The 23369-nt window shown below is 38.7% G+C and overlaps 1 protein-coding gene across 1 annotated transcript in view; it reads left to right on the top strand.

Moving 5' to 3' along the window:
• LOC133062604 (hepatitis A virus cellular receptor 1-like) overlaps window positions 1–17405 on the top strand; it is a 37244-nt gene extending 19839 nt beyond the window's left edge. The window contains exons 5-10 of the mRNA XM_061151825.1: window positions 1163–2386; window positions 3425–3520; window positions 6590–6645; window positions 11048–11162; window positions 12324–12360; window positions 15980–17405. Coding sequence (XP_061007808.1) covers window positions 1163–2386; window positions 3425–3520; window positions 6590–6645; window positions 11048–11162; window positions 12324–12360; window positions 15980–16082 — 1631 coding nt within the window. The 3' untranslated portion in view covers window positions 16083–17405. The remainder of the gene's footprint in view (window positions 1–1162; window positions 2387–3424; window positions 3521–6589; window positions 6646–11047; window positions 11163–12323; window positions 12361–15979) is intronic.
• The last annotated feature ends 5964 nt before the right edge of the window (window positions 17406–23369 follow it).

Raw genomic sequence — 23369 nt, 5'->3', positions numbered from 1 at the left:
ACGTGTCTCTTTCAGATCTGGTTTCCTCAGTGTGTATGCCCAGGAGTGGGATTGCTGGGTCATATGGCAGTTCTATTTCCAGTTTTTTAAGGAATCTCCACACTGTTCTCCATAGTGACTGTACTAGTTTGCATTCCCACCAACAGCATAAGCGGGTTCCCTTTTCTCCACACCCTCTCCAGCATTTATTGCTTGCAGACTTTTGGATAGCAGCCATCCTGACTGGCGTGTCATGGTACCTCATTGTGGTTTTGATTTGCTTTTCTCTGATAATGAGTGATGTTGAGCATCTTTTCATGTGTTTGTTAGCCATCCGAGTATCTTCTTTGGAGAAATGTCTGTTTAGTTCTTTGACCCATTTTTTGATTGGGTCATTTATTTTTCTGGAATTGAGCTGCAGGAGTTGCTTGTATATTTTTGAGATTAATCCATTGTCTGTTTCTTCGTTTGCTATTATTTTCTCCCATTCTGAAGGCTGTCTTTTCATCTTGCATATAGTTTCCTTTGTTGTGCCAAAGCTTCTAAGTTTATATATATTTTTTAATAAATAAACTTTTATTAGAACACAGCCCCATCCATTCATGTATATACTATCTATGTTTTCAAGGCTTCCCAGGTGACATATGGCATCTGTGTTACCCATCGTATATAATGATGTCAATTAATCCACATTTAAGATGCAGATATGTTGGGAGGGTACCCATAGAACTGACAGAAGTGAGTGCTATTTATTTGGTCAATATTCTGGTTCTTGGGAACTACTATTTGTGTTCTAGTCATATACTGCTGAGAGGACAAAGACAGCTTCAGGCTCTAGACACTTTTCCCTCCCTCACAGATGTTTATGAAGATATGTAAATCTGATATGTATGACTAGTCTTTACAATGTACTTCAACACAAATCCCATGTGTCATTTTTTTATTTCAACACCTCCCAAAATATCATCCTTTAAATGCAGCTGTTGCCTTGTTGTGACCATGTCTTCACTCCCTCCTCAGTGACAGGTTCTAGTTGACCAATGACAAGAACTTGGAGTTCATGGGAGATAAGTGCAGAGTTCTGCCTGGGGACACTTTCCTTGGTTGTGTTGGTGCACAGGCCTAGCACGAGTCTCTTGTTTCCTGCTGCTTGATGAATCCCTGAATTCATGTTGATTTCTAGCTCCACCTACAACAACGACCACCACCACTACTCCAAGAACCACTACCACCACCACCACTACTCCAAGAACCACTACCACCACCACCACTATTCCAAGAACAACCACCACTACAAGAAAGACAACCATTACTACTACTCCAAGAACGACAACCACTATTCGAAGACCCATCACTACTCCCCCAAGAAGAACAATTAATCGAAAAACTATTCGAAGAGCTAATCGAAAAACTATTCGAAGAGCTACTCGAAAAACTACTACCCCAAGAAGAACAACTATTCGAAAATCTGTTCGAAGAACCACCACTACGACCCCAAGAAGAACAACTATTCGAAAATCTATTCGGAGAACCACCACTACAACCCCAAGAAGAACAACTATTCGAAAATCTATTCAGAGAACCACCACTACGACCCCAAGAACAACAACTATTCGAAAATCTGGTCGAAGAACCACCACTACGACCCCAAGAAGAACAACTATTCGAAAATCTATTCGGAGAACCACCACTACGACCCCAAGAAGAACAACTATTCGAAAATCTATTCGGAGAACCACCACTACGACCCCAAGAACAACAACTATTCGAAAATCTATTCGGAGAACCCCCACTACGACCCCAAGAACAACAACTATTCGAAAATCTATTCGGAGAACCCCCACTACGACCCCAAGAACAACAACTATTCGAAAATCTATTCGGAGAACCCCCACTACGACCCCAAGAACAACAACTATTCGAAAATCTATTCGGAGAACCCCCACTACGACCCCAAGAACAACAACTATTCGAAAATCTATTCAGAGAACCACCACTACGACCCCAAGAACAACAACTATTCGAAAATCTATTCGAAGAACCACCACTACTACCCCCAAAGCAACAACCATGAGGACTCCAACAAGCACCATCACCACAACCACTACTCCAAGACCAACCACCACTACAAGAAAGACAACCATTACTATTACTACAAGAACGACTACCACTATTCCATCAACCACCACTGCTACCCCCAAAACAACAACCAACACAACTCCAACAACCACGAACACCACTACTGCAACCACAGTGGTCACCACTGCTCCAACAAACACCACCCCTGTTGTCCCAACAACAATCACCACCACAACTCCAACCATGATGGTCACCACTGCTCCAGTGACAGCGAGGTCCTCTACTTCTGCTCTTCCAATGCCAGCACCCACAAGGGACCTCCAGCCAGGTAAGCAAAAGTACTTCTAAGTGCAGAAGTTTTTAAAGTAGAGGATATACACCACTCAGGGCCCTGTGTTAAGGCAGATGTACAATCTAGGGTAGGGATTCTTAACAGGTTTCCAAACCTGGCTTCACAGAATCTGTGAACCACTTGTACCCTCTTATATTCATCTTTTGTATCTTTAAGCATTTTCAGAGTGAAAGGGATCTATGGTTTTTATTAGAGTCTCAAAGGAATCATTAATAGTTAAAAAAAAAAAAAAAAAGCCAGACCACTGGTCGTGGACATCTAAGAAGGATGGTGCATTCAGCCCAGCTTAACATAGAATTATGAGGAAAAAATAAGGGTGCCAGAACAGGGCCAAGTGAATGAGATTCTGTCTTATAAGGAGCTCTGGATAGAGACCATTTAATCCATTTTGAAGCCTAACCCAACACTTGAGGATAAGATTTCAGTGAAGTTAATGTTTACTCTGTTTCCTGTGTTAGGAAACATGCTAACTGCTTTATAAGTATTAAGCCCCTTAATTCTTATGACAGCCCCAGGACTGATGCTAAAGCTGAAGCTCCAATAATTTGGCCACCTTATGTGAACAGCTGACTCATTGGAAAAGACCACAATGCTGGGAAAGATTGAAGGCAAAAGGAGAAGAGGGTGGCAGAAAATGAGATGGTTAGACAGTATTGCTGACTTAATGGACATGAGTTTGAGCAAACTCCAGGAGACAGAGAAGAACAGGGAAGCATGGCATGCTGCAGTCATGGGGTTGCAAAGAGTCAGACATGACTTAGCAACTGAACAACAAAAGAAATATAAAAAGTGAAATAATTCTGTTGTTAAGCTCTCAGTTCATTATCTAGATCAGATTTATTCATGATAATGAAATGCCTACATAGCAGGGTAGTACGTAAAGGGCATCTATTAAAATATTTCTAAGAAAGAGTCAAGGGTAATTTCTGATTTAGTTTTGTTTGTTTTTCTGCTGGGGGTGTAAATTTCCTCCACTAATTGAACACTATTTTTCTGTTCTTGTCATTCCTATAGCTTCTTTATCTTCTCCAACTCAGACAGCAGAAACCCAGCCTACTACCGTGTATGAAACAAACATAACCAGCTCACCATGGCACTCTTGTTCAACAGGTAACTTCAGTTTCTTTCTTGAACACCTGGGAGCTTTCAAATTTTGATAAATATTAGCACATTGTTAAGAGCACATATTCTAAAATAAGAGAAGCATGACTTGAATGCCAACAATGGCTATTCCACTCAGCTATGCAACTTGAACAAATGTCTTATTACCCTCTTTGAATCTGTTTTTATCCTTTGGAAAATGGGTGAAATATTACTTATTCTTCCAAGCATTATTTGAGATAAAGATCTTGGGACACAGTTACAAGGTAAGTGATAGTGTGGCCATTATGACTGTTACTTAGAATGTCCGGAAATATGTACATTTGAGTGACATAGGCAGCTTGTATGATTTGGGACCATCCACATGCATATCCACATTTTTCTAAATAAAATGAATCAGCCTTGTCTTTAAACTTATTCGTAGGTGTACTTCCCTGGACAGAGCCTTAAAACAATTAAATCCAAACTGGTCCAGACCAAACTGGTCACCTGTTTATGCTTCCTCTAAGCCCCAGAAACTACATGGAACCAGGAGGCTCCCCTGCTGCTGTGTCGAGCTTTCATTTCACATGGACACTTTGAGTTGGGTTGAGGACATGGACACCAGAACCAAAGAGGCATGTCCCACTAGGATTGTGCTATTCTGCTCCAAAAGTCTCCCAGTTCTCCCTTGCTTTGGAAAGTCCATATTCTTTTGAGATGTAAGATTAGTCTGTTTTTCCTACAATGGAGAAAGATGATATTGAATTGTCATCTTTCCCAGCTAACTCTGTTACCCATGGTGGTAAATTTGGAGAGCACCACATGTGAACCCCTTTGTAATTCAGAACTGGCTTATTTGTCCCTGTGACTGTGAAGCATCCAAACAAGGTCAGGCTTTGTAAGACTTGTGTGTATGATTCATCATGTTCAGGAGGTACTAATATGTAGCAGACACCCAGGGTGGGCTACTTTGCCAATCAGTCAAGGAAGCTCTTAATTGAAAATGGACATGCAGTGGGACTCAGAGAGGGACCAATTTAATTGGAATTAGCTAATAGTGCCATTTGGTTTTGAAAGTGGAATCCTTGGTGTGAACTGTTTCTGGGCACAAAAACAAAGAGAAAGCAGATAAAAATACATGTAAGAGCAGTTGGAGCAACTGTACCCCACACTTTTAGGCTAAGAGGAAGAACAAAGTAGGAAATGGGAAATTGTTCTCTAAAATATGTCACTAAAACCTGGTCAAGGTAGACTTGCCAGCATAGAACAGGCATTGGAGCAGCTGTGTCCCCATGACTTCTGTGACTGCTGCTGTCTTGGCAACATCTCTGAGGCCCTTCAGCCAAGTTCTCACAGTGCCCGAGTCACACTTCAGTGGGTTAAAGCCTCACAAAGCAAAGAATGTTAGTCCAGACAGAATTTTGGTTTCATATGGCCTGCACCTACCTTTTCAGATGCATGTGCCAGCAAATTGTTGTATATTATCTCATTTAATTCTTTCAGGGAAGGTTTATTTCTTGCCATTGCCAGACTAAGGAGGACATTTAGTTTTACTTCAGAGACAAACAGCTTCCAATTCAACTGCCCGCCAATGGCAGTTTCAAACTGCACGCCCATGGGCAAGTGATTTCACTCCTCACTACATGTTTGTAAGGAATGAAGTACTTGATATTTGGAAAATCCATTGCATGGTGTCCCTTCCCCCTTGCTCCTAATGTTATATTTGCAACATAATTGTGATACCTGATATTTGTTTTATATGGTGTTAAGCACCTTACATGCATCATCTGATGTGACAACTTTATGAGACAGGTGCTATCAACAGCTTGTAGTTCAAGGTTACTCCAGCTAGAAATATAAATACAAAATTTACATGCATATATATATAATGTGTATGTAAAGGACGTTGATCAAGGTCACATTGGTAAGTGACATGTCAGTTTTATCTGACTCAAGTCCTTGCTATTTTTTTACAACATCACTCATTCTATAGCTTAAGGATTTAAGGTTATAACATAAATCATACACAGAGACTAGACTGTAGATACTGTCTTTGTCTCTTGAAGAAGTAGTGTCGGAATGTTTAAATTGTAGATACAGTGATGTAAAGTTTGAGAACTTAGGGGGATATGTTTAGTTCATGATTTCACTACCATTAGAAAATGACGATTTTATAGCTCTGTCAGTAGTATGGGAATCTCTGAGACCTGCAGTATTTTCATTGAATGGGAACATAATGTTTGCCGTGGTTATGACCTGAGGCGTTTGTCCTTTAGTATAGTTGGAAACTTCAGACATTTCAGCACCTCATCTAAAATTTCGGATTAAGAAAATTGGTATAAGGTAGTAAAGTGCTTGTCTATAATAGATACTTGGTAAAGCGAGAATCCTGTATTTGACCTATAGTTGCTTAGAAGGGCCAACAGTATCTGTTCTGTGTGACTAAAGAGATATTTCAAAACACTATTAAAATTTGGACATTCAAAACTTTAAGGCATAATATCCTTTTATATTGGGATTTTAGGTAGTATAAAGTATCGTGGCCTTGAGAGTGATGTAACATATTTTCTAAAGCACATTTAGATCACTGTCTGGGTACACAGGCATATAATGTAGGAGTTGGATGCCACCTGTTTGAGGCATCTTAGTGCATTTCACTCACATTTTGAGTGTAAAACCAATGTAATGTTCATTTTGAACAGAGTGGTTCTGCTCTTTGGATGTGTAATGACCTCTGAGCCCTCATTGGAAGTTTCTGAGCTGCCATGAAAATATTGATTATCTGTAATTGGTAATTTTTAACCTAGTTAAAATTGTCAGTAAATTTTCTGTGAGCATGCAATGTTTTTCCATAGGGAGAAAAAAGAGGGTTCATTTTCAAGGGGTCCATGACAAAATGGTTAAGAAGCACAACCTTACTACTTAAATTAATAAATGTTAGTAACTTGGTATTAACTTGAGATGTCTACAGCATTCGGCCATATGATTATTGAACTTTCCCTTCATTACCAAAAGGCAGTGTGAATATATTTGGTGTTTGCAGGAAAGTTCAATATCTTTTTGTAATTCTTATTAATTTTCTTTCATGTTGAGCAGATGGAAATGGCACTGTGACACAGTCTCCAGATCCCCAGTGGCATAACAATGAAACTGTAAGCATATTCCTTCCTATTTTATTAGCCTGATTCACTTATATGTCTCTTCTGGAATCAAGTTACATTTAGAGATTGTTATTGTCAGACTAGTCCACAGATTGATTCTTTCTAATTTAGAAAATAAAGGAAGAAAGGAATCTGATTCTTAAATAGGGATACTTTAATTAATTTTAAAAGTCTATTTAGGTGTACTACTTTGTTAGAAAGACCTGGAAAGTGATATTTTACTCTAGACACACATATACACCCAGGACAGATTTTCTGTTGACCAGAAAATAAGAAAAAAAGAGTGAATTATGCCGGGGTCCTTGCCCCAGCAGGATCCAGGGGAACCCTCAGGATGAATGGCGTCAGCGAGTGAGAGGGAGAGAGAGAGAGAGAGAGATAGAGAGAGATAGAGAGAGATAGAGAGAGACCAGACCGGGATGTGCAGCAGAGTCTGGCCCGTGCTTTGTTTTTCACCGTAGCTTTTATACCCTAAGTTAGTACATTTCTAAGGGGAGGATAAGCACACAGACTTAGTTTAACATTACATCAGCTTGTCCTTCATGAAGCCAGGTGTTCTCTGCATACTTTTTTGTTTATGAGAGTCTTTTCCATAGATTTTTTTGTACATTATCTTTTGGCCTTGAGCTTAGCAGAAAACACAAAAGTGGCGATCTCATGGTATAGCAATTTGTAACTTAGTAGAAATACAATCCTGTTAACACAAAGATCAGTCTTTTTGCAGAAGTTCTTAGCTAAATTTATCTAAAAAGTTTAACACACAAAGACTCTGAGGCAGCCTCTGTTTAGCACTCCTAGTTAAAATTAACAATTATCTTATTGTTTTTACACTAGGGCTAAACTCTTATTTTTCTAGATCTTTAACTACATTAACAGTAGTTTCCACTGCACAACCTCAGCACCTCAGCACATTAACAGCAATCAAGCATTGATCCAATAACCACTTTTAAAATAATATTTTTTGTGTTCTCTAATAGGGCTTCCTCACCCCCCGAAGGGCTCTGTGCCTATTAGGGCCTTTTTTATGGTTAATCTCTATGTATAATATCTTTTGGCCTTCAGGCCTGTTGACAATTTATGGCTTGCACCTGGTGTAACTGTAAGCAACTTCAGTAGCCGACCCTGTCTTATTTGTGGTTAATCTATTTTCTTTCTACTAGGCGTCATCCCTATGGGAACCAGATAGGATTACATTATTATGGAACAGAAATGCAAAGGATTGCAAAAACAGCAGATATAGCACAAAACAGGCTCTTAGTCTAAAAGTTAACTGCCTGCAAGAAGTCACCAGCTAATCTCTTGCAATGGGAAGCACACATTTATCAAACAAGCCAGAATGCCAGCCAAAGGTTTTGAATTGAAGCATTTCTTTCATCCCTGGCCCCTTCATAGGGTACCAGCGTCTAGGAGATTTATTAATTAGGGTTTTAAGTTGGTTTTTATTCAATGAAAGAGGAGCAGGAGAGCTCTCGGCAGGCAACACAAGAATCTGCAGCAGGGCAAACAAGAACAACAACAGAAAAGGGGGGAGGATACAGGGTGGGGTAGAGACCAAGGCCAGCCTGGAGGGTCCCTTGTATCCTGAATTGCCTTGTGTGTCATGACCTCGTCATGGATGGGATCCTGAACGGCCTTGCGTGTCAGGTATTTTCTTCATAACCTCATCATGGGTGGGATCTCCCATAATGGCTCCCAGCAGAATTATTTCAGGCATAGTGAATTAACGTTACATACCAAGAAAGATGTAGATCATTGTTAGAGAAATAACATGCCTTGAATTGATATAGTGTAATGGGGGCCATCCCCACCAAAAATATTAGGTCAATGAAAGTGTGATTCCTTAAACATAGGCCTCCTAATATCATTTTCCAACCCAATTTTCCTCCTATAGAGAAAATTTGAGGCCACTGTTGGGTCTTTCTATATATATCCTCCCCATATGATGACATGTTAAGGTCCTCAGGTCTTCAACAACTTTGTAATTCTGTAATTTGTTCTCGCACCTTTCCCACAATTAGCTTGGGAAAAATCCAAGGGACTATAGTCTCATGATGTTCATGAAAGCCTCATCTTTGTGCATAAGTTAGAAGAACTTATCAGTGAGATTTTTACTTTTGGCTCCCTTGGGTGAAACAACTTTCCTTTCACTATGTGCAAATAACTCTTAGAAGCAAAAAACATGAATAGATTCAGGTATGAGAGTAATCTTGATTGCAAGTGGTGAGAAGTTGCAGCATGGACATTGTAAGAGAAATTCAAGTTCAGGCAAAGTGCGGTTAATGTGACGTCAAATGGCCTTATATTGCATAACTTGGTGACAATGAGAACACTACCAGGTAGGAATGATATGAAAGATTAATCACTCTGATGAGATGGGTACTGATTGATCTGATGGATAGGGGCTGAATTTGTTTGTGCTTGTTAAATAGCAGAACTGCCACCATGTAAATGTCCTGTCAGTCAGACTTACACTAGTTTAAAAAAAAGAAACAAACACTCTGAATGATAAGATTGTTTTTGACCTCAGTTATCTGCAGGACAGGTGTATTTAGTAGCAGTTAATCTCTTCTATATAATATAAGCAATATAGAAGCAAGTTCGCAATAGGTGGTAGCACAATCGTGGGCTTTTTGTGTCTTGACTGTGAAGATATCAAGGTGTCTCCCAGGTATCTTAAAACCAGGCAGCATATAGATCCACCCAATAGGTCAACTTATTGATCTGCATCGTAAGGAGAGAATGAACATATACATAAAGATGTATGAAACAAGATATACATTGCTGCTGTTTATTATCATGAAAATGTGACAAACAACCTAAACATTCCATAATAGGAGATTAATTACTTATCAATTAAGTATGCCCATTTATTGCCATAACAATGTTGTCACTGCAGTGTACTTCCTGCCATGAGAAGACAGTGTCAATTGTTAAATGAAAAAACTAAGGCTTCAAATAGCATTGGGACTTCCCTGACAGTCCAATGATTAAGACTCCATGCCTCCAATGAAGTAAGTACAAGTTCAATGGCTGATCAGGGCACTAAGATCCCACATGCCATGTAGCATTGCCAAAAAAAAAAAAAAAAAAACCAAAAAAGCAAATATATATATATTATATAGTTTATAGATATAAAATAAAATGATGTATATAGTGTAGTATACATTGGATAGGGTAACTGTTTCTGTTAAGAAAAGTACTAGAAAGATAAAATTCTAGAAGGGTATGTAATGAAAAATGATAATAGTAACTATTTCTGGATGTTGAAATTATGGTTGATTTTTGTTTTTCTTTCTTTATCCTGAGCTACATACTCTAAAATAATTTCCAGTTTTTATGCAACATAATATTTTTTAAAAAGCAAGCAAAGACTGCTTCCTGTAACCCTGTATTCCATCTAACTGCTTTACCTCCCTCAAGGAAGGTAATAACACCGCTTTTCCCTCCCAAGGCACTGACTGATTTCCATTTAGGCAAGGACAGCTCAGAGGCTAGGCCACCCTCCTCTGTATTCCTCATAGTGTTTATCACGAGGTACCTAAAGTACCTTTCCCCAAAACACTATTTAATCTGCATTTGACAGAAAAAGAGGTTTGGAGAGGCTAAATAACTTGCTAGGGTCACAGAGCAACTAAATAAAAGTTAATCTGGGATTCTGACTCCAGAGATTAAACTCATGCAGTAGGAGACTTGAGACTTAATCTTTTTCTCTGATTTTCCACTTCCTTTCTGTTAAAATACCTACCTGGTGGGACATCTTTAGAATTAGAATTAAGCTATGTAAAGGAGGCAAGCATGATGGCCTGGTAAGTTTTGTGTTTACTCTAGGACGTGATGATCCCTCACACTAGGAATTTTTTTCCCAGTTGCACAGCATTTTAATTGTTAAGCAGAGCCATGAATCTGAGCAGCTACTTTCATGCCCATTTACAAAGGCATAGAATCTTGAATTCTAGTTCAAAAAAGTGTTTTAATCCAGTTTCAGGAACTGAACACATTGAAATAGCACCACCATGGCAACTATATAGGGACCAAAATTGTTTTTTATTAGCATCATAAGAGGATTATTTATGAAAGGAGCTTATTATTTTTACAATATGTATAAACTATAATAATAAAGCACACTCATTTGAAGCATACGGTTTGAATTTTAACAAATCTGTACCCTTCTCTAAATACCACCGCTAGTAAGATGTAAACATTTCCACCACCCCCAAATACAGTTTGAATTTTGCGTTGTCTTAGAATTTCATCATAAGGCTATAACTTTACATCATTTGGTCTTACCCTTCATGATCTAGGTATATTATTTTCTGAGATGTTTTCTGCCTATAACTCTAACAAGATGGTTTTATTTTTCTGTTTTGTGTTTGATCTGCTGATGTTTCTGTAGCTTGCGGCTCTGGCACAAGAAACATGGATGATCACCAACAAGGGAGTCTACGTTGGAATCTCTGTTACCGTTTTGGCATTGTTGCTCATGTTTGTGGTTTTCTGGATTAGGAGAAGTAAGTCACCTCAGGACTGAAATATTCAGGAATATTCTTGAGCCCATAGGAGTATTCTTGAGCCAAATGCATGTAGCTATACATTCTATATGATATCAGTTTCACGTAACTTCCTTGGTTCTTACCTTGTTCTTTCCTTATTTTTTATTTATCTTAAATTGATTGTTCCATAAACATGATATTTAATTTCCCCATAGGAGAAATTAAATATGGAGAAATAAGCACTGGTTGTGTAAAGTTGGAGTAGGCGATGGCACCCCACTCCAATACTCTTGCCTGGAAAATCCCATGGACGGAGGAACCTGGTAGGCTGCAGTCCACAGGGTCCTGAAGAGCCAGACATGGCTGAGCGACTTCACTTTCATGCATTGAAGAAGGAAATGGTAACCCACTCCAGTGTTCTTGCCTGGAGAATCCCAGGGACGGGGGTGCCTGGTGGGCTACCGTCCATGGGGTCACACAAAATCGGACACAACTGAATCGACTTAGCAGCAGCAGCAGCAGTGTAAAGTTGAGATTTGGAAGTCAAAAGCCACTGTAATAAACAAGATTTTTCCCTCCCATTTTGTTCTTTTCCCATTCCCTCAATAACAAATTTTTTATCCCTATCGGGGGTAAAACTGTTGATGGTTTTATAACACACACTTAATAGAAGAAGCACAAGAGACATTAGGAGTGTACATGATTTCAGAGCTAGGAGAAGTATAAAGGGTTTCACATGACAGTCATCCAACACCTCCTGGTTTCCTTCCACCAGTTGTGTGTGTATGTGTGTGTAAAACCTGTCATCTATGGGAGAAACGCAATATTCAGGATTTTTTCAGTGAAATATAATGGCATTAATGTAAGCTAGGGCATGTAGGTCAATACACTAAACCTATGAATCACAAGATACTTTATACCAAGGGGCTTACTTGGCTCCTATAGATTCAAGAGAAGTTACCTGGAGTTGTCAGGTTAGGGTCCAGATTGATTTTTTTCTCCTTCTTTTCAAAAATATTCTTTCTTCTAAATTAATTTTTTTTTTTTAGACTCTGAGAGCTGTACTGATTTTGCTCATATTAAAGTAATAATCGTAATAATGTACTAGTTTGGAAAAAATTTTTCATGAACTCTTTGGCTTGCATGTTTAATTTTCTCTTCATTTCCCCCTCAATTTAGGATATTTTTGCCTGGGTAGCAAGGCGGAGCCACTACGGTAAGTTTGAAATGGGTTGTGTTAATAATGCCTTTTGATGTTCTTACTCTAGTAAGCCTAAGGAAAATTTCTCTGTCTCTCTCCTCTTTTCCTTCCGAGTCCTCCATTTTATACTCTGGATCCTGAAAAATCTAGTATATAGAGCACCTCCATTGCTGTTCAACCTTCCAGTGATGATTTTAGCATCTCTGTGCTGCTGCTGCTGCTGCTGCTAAGTCACTTCAGTCGTGTCTGACTGTGGGACCCCATAGACCTCAGCCCACTAGGCTTCTCTGTCCCTGGGATTCTCCAGGCAAGAATACTGAAGTGGGTTGCCATTTCCTTCTCCAAGCATCTCTATATTTCCCTGGAATTTTGTCATAACTGCTACAGAAATAACACCTCAAATGTTATCTCTTAGAGCAAGAGAACTAAATTGCAGGTATTATTTCAGGGTTATCATTTAAATGGGTTGTTTAGTTTGTTATGTGATTTCATTCAGTGCTGGACCACTGGAGAAACCATAGCCTTGACTAGATGGACCTTTGTTGGCAAAGTACTGTCTCTGCTTTTTAATACGCTATCTAGCTTGGTCATAGCTTTCCTTCCAAGGAGTAAGCATCTTTTAATTTCATGGCTGTAATCACCATCTGCAGTGATTTTGGAGTCCCCAAAAATAAAGTCTGACACTATTCCACTGTTTCCCCATCTATTTGCCATGAAATGATGGGACCAGGTGCCATGATCTTAGTTTTCTGAATGTTGAGCTTTAAACCAACTTTTTCACTCTCCTCTTTCATTTTCATCAAGATGCTTTTTAGTTCCTCTTCACTTTCTGCCATAAGGGTGGTGTCATCTGCATATCGGAGGTTATTGATATTCCTCCTGGCAATCTTGATTCCAGCTTGTGCTTCTTTCAGCCCAGCGTTTCTCATGATGTACTCTGCATATAAGTTAAATAAGCAGGGTGACAATATATAGCCTTGACATACTCCACATCCTATTTGGAACCAGTCTGTTGTTCCATGTCCAGTTCTGTTGCTTCCTGACCTGCATATAGGTTTCTTGAGTGGTGTGTTAGGTGGTCTGGTATTCCCATCTCTTTCAGAATTTTCCACAGTTTATTGTGATCCACACAGTCAAAGACTTTTGCATAGTCAATGAAGTAGAAATAGATGTTTTTTTGGAACTCTTGCTTTTTTGATGATCCAGCAGATGTTGGCCATTTGATCTCTGTTTCCTCTGCCTTTTCTAAAGTGAGCTTGAACTTCTGGAAGTTCACAGTTCATGTATCGCTGAAGCCTGGCTTGGAGAATTTTGAGCATTACTTTACTAGTGTCTGAGATGAGTGCAATTGTGCAGTAGTTTGAGCATTCCTTGGGATTGCCTTTCTTAGGGATCGGAATGAAAACTGACCTTTTCCAGCCCTGTGGCCACTGCTGAGTTTTCCAAATTTACTGGCATATTGAGTGCAGCACTTTCACAGCATCATCTTTCAGGATTTGAAATAGTTCAACTGGAATTCCATCACCTCCACTGGCTTTGTTTGTAGTGATGTTTTCTAAGGCCCACCTGACTTCACATTCCAGGATGTCTGGCTCTAGGTGAGGGATCACACCATCATGATTATCAGGGTCATGAGGATATTTTTGTACAGTTCTTCTGTATATTCTTGCCACCTCTTCTTAATATCTTCTGCTTGTCTCAGGTCCATACCATTTCTGTCCTTTATCAAACATCCATCTTTGCATGAAATGTTCCCTTGGTATCTCTAATTTTCTTGACGAGATCTCTAGTCTTTCCCATTCTGTTGTTTTCCTCTATTTCTTTGCCTTGATCGCTGAGGATGACTTTCTTATTTCTCCTTGCTATTCTTTGGAACTCTGCATCCAAATGGGAACATCTTTCCTTTTCTCCTTTGTTCTTCACTTCTCTTCTTTTCACAGCTATTTGTAAGGCCTCCTCAGACAGCCATTTTGCCTTTTTGCATTTCTTTTCCATTGGGATGGTCTTGATCCCTGTCTCCTGTACAATGTCACGAACCTCCGTCCATAGTTCATCAGGCTCTCTATCAGATCTAGTCCCTTAAATCTATTTTTCACTTCCACTATATAGTCATAAGGGATTTGATTTAGGGCATACCTGAATGGTCTAATGGTTTTCCCTACTTTCTTCGATTTACGTCTGAATTTGGCAATAAGGAGCTCATGATCTGAGCTCCCGGTCTTGTTTTTGCTGACTATATAGAGCTTCTCCATCTTTGGCCGCAAAGAATATAATCAATCTGATTTCGGTGTTGACCATCTGGTGATGTCCATGTGTAGAGTCTTCTCTTGTGTTGTTCAAAGAGGATGTTTGCTATAACCAGTGTGTTCTCTTGGCAAAACTCTATTAGCCTTTGCCCTGCTTCATTCCATACTCCCAAGGCCAAATTTGCCTGTTTCTCCAAGTGTTTCTTGACTTCCTACTTTTGCATTCCAGTCCCCTGTAATGAAAAGGATATCGTTTTTGGATGTTAGTTCTAAAAGGTCTTGTAGGTCTTCATAGAACCATTCAACTTCAGCTTATTCAGTGTTACTGGTTGGGGCATAGGCTTGGATTACCGTGATATTGAATGGTTTGCCTTGGAAACAAACAGAGATAATTCTGTCATTTTTGAGACTGCATTCAAGTACTGCATTTTGGACTCTTCTGTTGACCATGATGGCTACTCCATTTCTTCTAAGGGATTCCTGCCCACAGTAGTAGATATAATGGTCATCTGAGTTAAATTCACCCATTCCAGTCCATTTTAGTTCACTGATTCCTAGAATGTTGACATTCACTCTTGCCATCTCCTGTTTGACCACTTCCAATCTGCCTTGATTCATGGCCCTAACATTCCAGGTTCCTATGCAATATTGCTCTTTACAGCATCGGACATAGGTGAAGCAATACTATTTTACTACATCTGATATGCTCTGATATTTTGTAGACATATATATTTATCTTAAATACAGGATCAGTTCAGTTTAGTTCAGTTCAGTCACTCAGTCGTGTCCAACTCTTTGCGACCCCATTCATTGCAGCACACCAGGTGTCCCTATCCATCACCAACTCCCAGAGTTTACTCAAACCCATGTCCCTCGAGTTGGTGATGCCATCCAACCATCTCATCCTCTGTCGTCCCCTTCTCCTCCTGCCCCAATCCCTCCCAGCATCAGGGTCATTTCCAATGAGTCAAATACGGGATACATACCACTAAATAACATTTGCTAAAGGGTCACAGTTCTCAGCTAGAAAAACACGAGCCAAACCATTTCCTGGCCATCTTTGAGACTGTGCATCCTGGTTTAGTACTTCAATTTGATGTGTGGTATTTGTCTTCTTAGATTATAAATTTTTGTGTTCTATTGCATGAGTGTCTTGAAAGAGACTAGTGTGAGTTTTTTGAAACCAAAAGGTGTGACTTTCTACCTCCTTATAAAAAATAATTTCCTGTAACTTCATATTCACAATTCTGGAAGCTTCTATGCATTTCATAGCATGTTTGAATAGGTCTCTGAGAAATTCAAATACCCAGGTTTGAATGAACATAAACAAATAGGCTGCTCATACTTGAGAAGTGATCTTTTCTCTTACTCATGTTATTCTTTTACAGTGTGATTCCATTGAAAGAGTCTTACATTGGAGCTTTGAAAAATGCAGCTCTGAAGCCTATCCAAGCAGAAGACAATGTCTACATTGTTGATGACTATCACTAAGTTCTGGATCAAGATTCTAGGATGTTATGCCCTTGACTGTAGAAGACAGTGACCAGATACTGTGACAGAGTCCTTTCATTCAGCTGCACAATTTTTCAGTCAGTCACACATGGCATTCCTATGAGTCAGGGACACTGGGTAGAGTGTTGCTAGCTCGATTGTGTAAAGTCAACCTATGTCACAGAGTCGTAATTTTTTATACTAAATTGGCTCCAACTTTCTGATCATTGCAGAGGTCCCTTCAAAGCATGAAACATACTTCTTAGAATTGTACATTCTCTTTAGATCTCATGAATCTTTCCATCATGAATTCTCATTGAGAAGATAGAAAAAAAACCACTTCTACCTCAGTTACCAAGGCTGTCAAGAATATCTGAATTCAACTTAGAATCAGGACATGTAGTCTGGGACTTAAAGGACTGAATGTGCAAGCATTTTATGATTGTCCTTTTTTTTTGTTAAATCAACTGACTCCAAGTGTGATATTGCTCAGCATCCCCAAGGTTTCAAATCATGGTGTGTACAGATTTTATTTATCCAATAGAAAAATGAAGGTGAGTGTGATTTTACCATTATAGACAAATTTGGTTTCTCAGGGTTCTGAAATACAAGGCATTAAATGCTTTCTTTGGGAGGAGGATGGTAATTGAGCAGTTTGAAGAAGCAATGGTATTGAGTAGACCATGAAGACACCAGGAGAAGAAAATCAATAGCCATATAATTTATGATATTTTTGCTACATCCATGCCACAGTTCTAGGTGCTTATGTTGACAACTGGCAGGCTCTGGTTTTTAGAATGAGGCAGGGCAGAAATAAATGCAAGGAAAAAAGAGAGGGAGGCAGTAGCAAAACAAGCTTTCTATTTTAGAAAATAGAGTTTGCAAATATAATAGTATTGTTTGAGAGTGTTACCAGTTTCTACAAAATGCTAAACTGTCCTCAAGCCACTTTGATTTTTGAAATTGTTTTGGAAGGATAAAAGGCCTTTTTCATATTGAATCAATACCTGTGTTATATTTCTTTCTTACAACTCAATTAAATTTTAGTTTTCCCAGAAGTATTAGACAAAGGCTAAATGTAAGGATAATTTTAATCATTTAGAAGCATTTCTACATGAGCAGTTAAAAGACTGGAGATTAATTTCACTTTGAGTAAACCCTGAAATAACTCATGCTTGAGTAATTTGGGGGACATTCAGAGCTACTCACACCAAAGTGGTCCATGAAGCTTGGATGCTTTTTTTTTTAATATAAATTTATTTATTTTAATTGGAGGCAAATTACTTTACAATATTGTAGTGGTTTTGCCATACATCGACATGAATCTGCCACAGATGTACATGTGTTCCCCATTCTGAACCCCCCTCCCACTTTCTTCCCCATCCCATCACTCTGGGTCATCCCAGTGCACCAGCCCCAAGCACCCTATCTCATGCATCAAATCTGGACTGGCAATTCATTTCACATATGATAATATACATGTTTCAATGCCATTTTCCAAACATCCCACCCTCGCCCTCTCCCACACAATCCAAAAGACTGTTCTATATATCTGGGTCTCTTTTGCTATCTCGCATATAGGGTTATTGTTACCATCTTTCTAAATTCCATATATATGCGTTAGTATATTTTACTGCTGTTTTTCTTTCTGGCTGACTTCACTCTGTATAATAGGCTCCAGTTTCAGCCACCTCGTTAGAACTGATTCAAATGTATTCTTTTTAGTGGCTAAGAAATATTCCATTGTGTATATGTACCACTGCTTTCTTATCCATTTGTCTGCTGATGGACTTCTAGGTTGCTTCTGTGTCCTGGCTATTATAAACAGTGCTGCGATGAACATTGGGGTACATGTGTCTCTTTCAATTCTGGTTTCCTCATTGTGTATGCCCAGCAGTTGGATTGCTGGTCATATGGCAGTTCTACTTCCATTTTAAAAAGAAATCTCCACACTGTTCTCCATAGTGGCTGTACTAGTTTGCATTCCCACCAACAGCGTAAGAGGGTTCCCTTTTCTGCACACCCTCTCTAGCATTTATTGCTTGTAGACTTTTGGATAGCAGCCATTCTGACTGGCGAGAGATGGTACCTCTTTGTGGTTTTGATTTGCATTTCTCTGATAATGAGTGATGTTGAGCATCTTTTCATGTGTTTATTAGACATCTGTATGTCTCCTTTGGAGAAATGTCTGTTTAGTTCTTTGGCCTACTTTTTGATTGGGTCGTTCATTTTTCTGGAATTGAGTTGCAGGAGTTGCTTGTATATAGTTGAGATTAATTCTTTGTCAGTTGCTTCATTTGCTATTATTTTCTCCCATTTGGAAGGCTGTCTTTTCATCTTGCTTATAGTTTCCTTTTTTGTGCAAAGGCTTTTAAGTTTAGTTAGGTCCCATTTGTTTATTTTTGCTTTTATTTCCAATCCTCTGGGAGGTGAGTCATAGAGGATCCTGCTGTGATTTGTGTCGGAGAGTGTTTTGCCTATGTTTTCCTCTAGGAGTTTTATATTTTCTGGTCTTACATTTAGATCTTTAATCCATTTTGAGTTTATTTTTGTGTATGATGTTAGAAAGTGTTCTAGTTTCATTCTTTTACAAGTGGCTGACCAGTTTTCCCAGCACCACTCGTTAAAGAGATTGTCTTTTCTCCATTGTATATCCTAGCCTCCTTTGTCGAAGATAAGGTGTCCATAGGTGTGTGGGTTTATCTCTGGGCTTTCTATTCTGTTCCATTGACCTATATTTCTGTCTTTGTGCCCATGCCATACTGTCTTGATGACTGTAGCTTTGTAGTGAGCCTGAAGTCAGGCAGGTTGATTCCTCCAGTTCCATTCTTCTTTCTCAAGATTGTTTTGGCTATTTGAGGTTTTTTGTATTTCCATACAAATTGTGAAATTATTTGTTCTAGTTCTATGAAAAGTACCGCTGGTAGCTTGATAGGTATTGCCTTCAATCTATAGATTGCTTTGGGTACTATACTCATTTTCACTTTATTGATTCTTCTGATCCATGAACACAGTATATTTTTCCATCCATTTGTGTCCTCTTTGATTTCCTTCACTATTGTTTTTTAGTTTTCTATATGTAGGTCTTTTGTTTCTTTAGGTAGATATATTCCTAAGTATTTTATTTTTTTTGGTTGCAATGGTGAATGGAATTTTTTCCTGTATTTCTCTTTCTGTTTTCTCATTGTTAGTGTATAGGAATGCAAGGGATTTCTGTGTGTTGATGTTATATCCTGCAACTTTACTATATTCATTAGTTAGGTCTAGTAATTTTCTGGTGGAGTCTTTAGGGTTTTCTATGTAGAGGATCATGTCATCTGCAAACAGTGAGAGTTTTACTTCTTCTTTTCCAGCCTGGATTCCTTTTATTTCTTTTTCTGCTCTGATTGCTTTGGCCAAAACTTCCAAAACTATTTTGAATTGTAGTGGTGAAAGTGGGCACCCTTGTCTTGTTCCTGACTTTAAGGGAAATGCTTTCAATTTTCCACCATTGAGGATATTGTTTGCTGTGGGTTTGTCATATAAAGCTTTTGTTATGTTGAGGTATGTTCCTTCTATTCCTGCTTTCCAGAGGGTTTTTTTTTTTTTTTTTAATCATACATGGATGTTGAAATTTGTCAAAGGCTTTCTCTGCATCTAGTGAGATAATCATATGGTTTTTATCTTTGAATTTGTTAATATGGTGTATTACATTGATTGATTTGTGGAAATTGAAGAATCCTTGAATCCTTGGGATAAAGCCCACTTGGTCATGATGTATGATCTTTTTAATATGTTGTTGGATTCTGTTTGCTAGAATTTTGTTAAGGATTTTTGCATCTGTGTTCATCAGTGATATTGGCCTGTGATTTTCTTTTTTTGTGGCATCTTTGTCTGGTTTTGGTATTAGGGTGATGGTGGCCTCATAGAATGAGTTTGGAAGTTTACCTTCCTCTGCAATTTTTTGGAAGAGTTTGAGCAGGATAGGTGTTAGCTCTTCTCTAAATTTTTGGTAGAATTCAGCTGTGAAGCCATCTGGTCCTGGGCTTTTGTTTGCTGGAAGATTTCTGATTACAGTGTCAATTTCCATGCTTGTCATATGTCTGTTGAGATTTTCGATTTCTTCCTGGTTCAGCTTTGGAAAGTTGTACTTTTCTAAGAATTTGTCCATTTCTTCCAAGTTGTCCATTTTATTGGCATATAGTTGCTGATAGTGGTCTTTTATGATCCTTTGTATTTCTGTGTTGTCTGTTGGGATCTCTCCATTTTCATTTCTAATTTTGTTGATTTGATTCTTTTCCCTTTGTTTCTTGATGAGTTTGGCTAATGGTTTGTCAATTTTATTTATCTTCTTAAAAAAAACAGCTTTTGGCTTTGTTGATTTTTGCTATGGTCTCTTTTGTTTCCTTTGCATTTATTTCTGCCCTAATTTTTAAGGTTTTCTTTTTTTTTCCAATTATTTTTATTAGTTGGAGGCTAATTACTTCACACCATTGCACTAGGTTTTGTCATACTAAGGTTTTCTTCCTTCTACTACCCCTGGGGTTCTTCATTTCTTCTTTTTGTAGTTGCTTTAGGTGTAGAGTTAGGTTATTTATTTGACTTTTTTCTTGCTTCTTGAGGTAAACCTGTATTGTAATGCAGCTTCCCTTTAGAACTGCTTTTACAGTGTCCCATAGGTTTTGGGTTGCTGTGTTTTCATTTTCATTCATTTCTATGCATATTTTGATTTCTTTTTAGATTTCTTCTGTGATTTCTTGGTTATTCAGCAGCATGTTGTTCAGCCTCTATGTGTTGGTATTTTTAATAGTTTTTCTCCTGTAATTGACATCTAATCTTACTGCATTGTGGTCAGAAAAGATGCTTGGAATGATTTCAGTTTTCTTGAATTTACCAAGGCTATATTTATGGCCCAGGATGTGATCTATCCTGGAGAAGGTTCCATGTGCACTTGAGAAAAAGGTGAAATTCATTGTTTTGGGGTGGAATGTTCTATAGATATCAGTTAGGTCTTACCGGTCTATTGTATCATTTAAAGTTTGTGTTTTCTTGTTAATTTTCTGTTTAGTTGATCTATCCATAGGTGTGAGTGGGGGTATTAAAGTCTCCCACTATTATTGTGCTACTATTACTTTCCCCTTTCATACTTATTAGCATTTGTCTTACATATTGTGGTGCTCCTATGTTGGGTGCATATATATTTATAATTGTTACATCTTCTTGGATTGATTCTTTGATCATTATAAGTGTCCTTATTTGTCTCTTTTTACAGCCTTTGTTTTAAAGTCTATTTTATCTGATATGAGTATTGCTACTCCTGCTTTCTTTTGGTCAATATTTGCATGGAATATCTTTTTCCAGCCCTTCACTTTCAGTCTCTATGTGTCCCTTTTTTCGAAGTGGGTCTCTTGTAGACAACATATATAGGGGCCTTGTTTTTGTATCCATTCAGCCAGTTTTGTTTTTTGGTTGGAGCATTCAACACATTTACATTTAAGGTAATTATTGATAAGTATGATCCCATTGCCATTTACTTTGTTGTTTTGGGTTCGAGTTTGTACACCCTTTCTGTGTTTCCTGTCTAGAGAAGATCCTTTAGCACTTGTTGGAGAGCTGGTTTGGTGGTGCTGAATTCTCTCAGCCTCTGCTTGTCTCTAAAGCTTTTGTTTTTTCCTTCATATTTCAGTGAGATCCTTGCTGGGTACAGTAATCTGGGCTGTATTTTTTTCTCATCACTTTAAGTATGTCTTGCCATTCCCTTCTGGCCTGAGGAGTTTCTATTGAAAGATCAGCTGTTATCCTTATGGGAACCCCCCTGTGTGTTAATTGTTGTTTTTCCCTTGCTGCTTTTAATATTTGTTCTTTGTATTTGATCTTTGTTAATTTAATCAATATGTGTTTGGGGTGTTTCACCTTGGGTGTATCCTTTTTGGGACTCTCTTGGTTTCTTGGACTTGGGTGACTATTTCCTTCCCCATTTTAGGGAAGTGTTCAACTATTATCTCCTCAAGTATTTTCTCATGGTCTTTTTGTTTGTCTTCTTCTTTTGGGACTCCTATGATTCGAATGTTGGGGCATTTAACATTGTCCCAGAGGTCTCTGAGGTTGTCCTCATGTCTTTTAATTCTTTTTTCTTTTTTCCTCTCTGTTTCATTTATTTCTAACATTCTATCTTCTACCTCACTTATTCTATCTTCTGCCTCCGTTATTCTACTGTTGGCTCCCTCCAGAGGGATTTTGATCTCATTTATTGCATTATTCATTATATATTGACTCTTTTTTATTTCTTCTATGTCCTTGTTAAACATTTCTTGCATCTTCTCAATCCTTGTCTCCTGGCTTTTTAACTCCATTTGGTTTTCAAGATTTTGGATCATTTTCACTATCATTATTTTGAATTCTTTATCAGGTAGATTCCCTATCTCCTCCTCTTTGGTTTGGTGAGCATTTATCCTGTTCCTTTACCTTCTGGGTATTTCTCTGCCTTTCCTTCTTGTTTATATTGCAGTGTTTGGAGTGGCCTTATGTATTCTGGCAGTTTGTGGTTCCTCTTTATTGTGGAGGTTCCTCTCTGTGGGTGAGGTTGGATTGGTGGCTTGTCAAGGTTTCCTGCTTAGGGAAGCTTGTGTTAGTGTTCTGGTGGGTGGAGCTGTATTTCTTCTCTCTAGAGTACAATGAAGTGTCCAGCAGTGAGTTTTGAGATGTCAGTGGGTTTGGTGTGACTTTGGGCAGCCTGTATATTGAAGCTCAGGGCTATGTTCCTGTGTTACTGGAGAATTTGTGTGGTATGTCTTGCTTTGGAACTTGGCCCTTGGGTGGTGCTTGGTTTCAGTGTAGGTATGGAGGCTTTTGATGAGCTCTTATTGATTAATGTTCCCTAGAGTCAGGAGTTCTCTGTTGTTCTCAGGATTTGGACTTAAGCCTCCTGCCTCTGGTTTTCAGTCTTATTCTTACAGTAGCCTCCAGACTTCTCCATCTATACAGCACCAATGATAAAACATCTAGGTTAATGATGAAAAGTCTCTCCACAGTGTGGGACACCTGGAGAGGTACACAGAGTTACATGGAGAAGAGAAGAGAGAGGAGGGGGATAGAGGTGACTAGGAGGAGAAGAGGGGGAATCATAAGGGAGAGAGCAAGCTAGCCAGTAATGACTTACCTATGTACTCTCCACAGTCTGGATCCCTCAGAGATGTTCACGGAGTCACACAGAGAAGAGGGAGGAAGGAGACAGAGGTGGCCAGGAGGATAAAAGGGGGAATCAAAAGGAGAGAGACAGATCCAGCCAGTAATCAGTTCCCTAAGTGT

Source organism: Dama dama, chromosome 9 (genome assembly GCF_033118175.1).
Source record: "Dama dama isolate Ldn47 chromosome 9, ASM3311817v1, whole genome shotgun sequence".
NCBI lineage: Eukaryota > Metazoa > Chordata > Mammalia > Artiodactyla > Cervidae > Dama > Dama dama.
The sequence above is the reverse complement of the archived record's forward strand: the minus strand, read 5'-3'. Positions and strand labels throughout refer to the sequence as shown.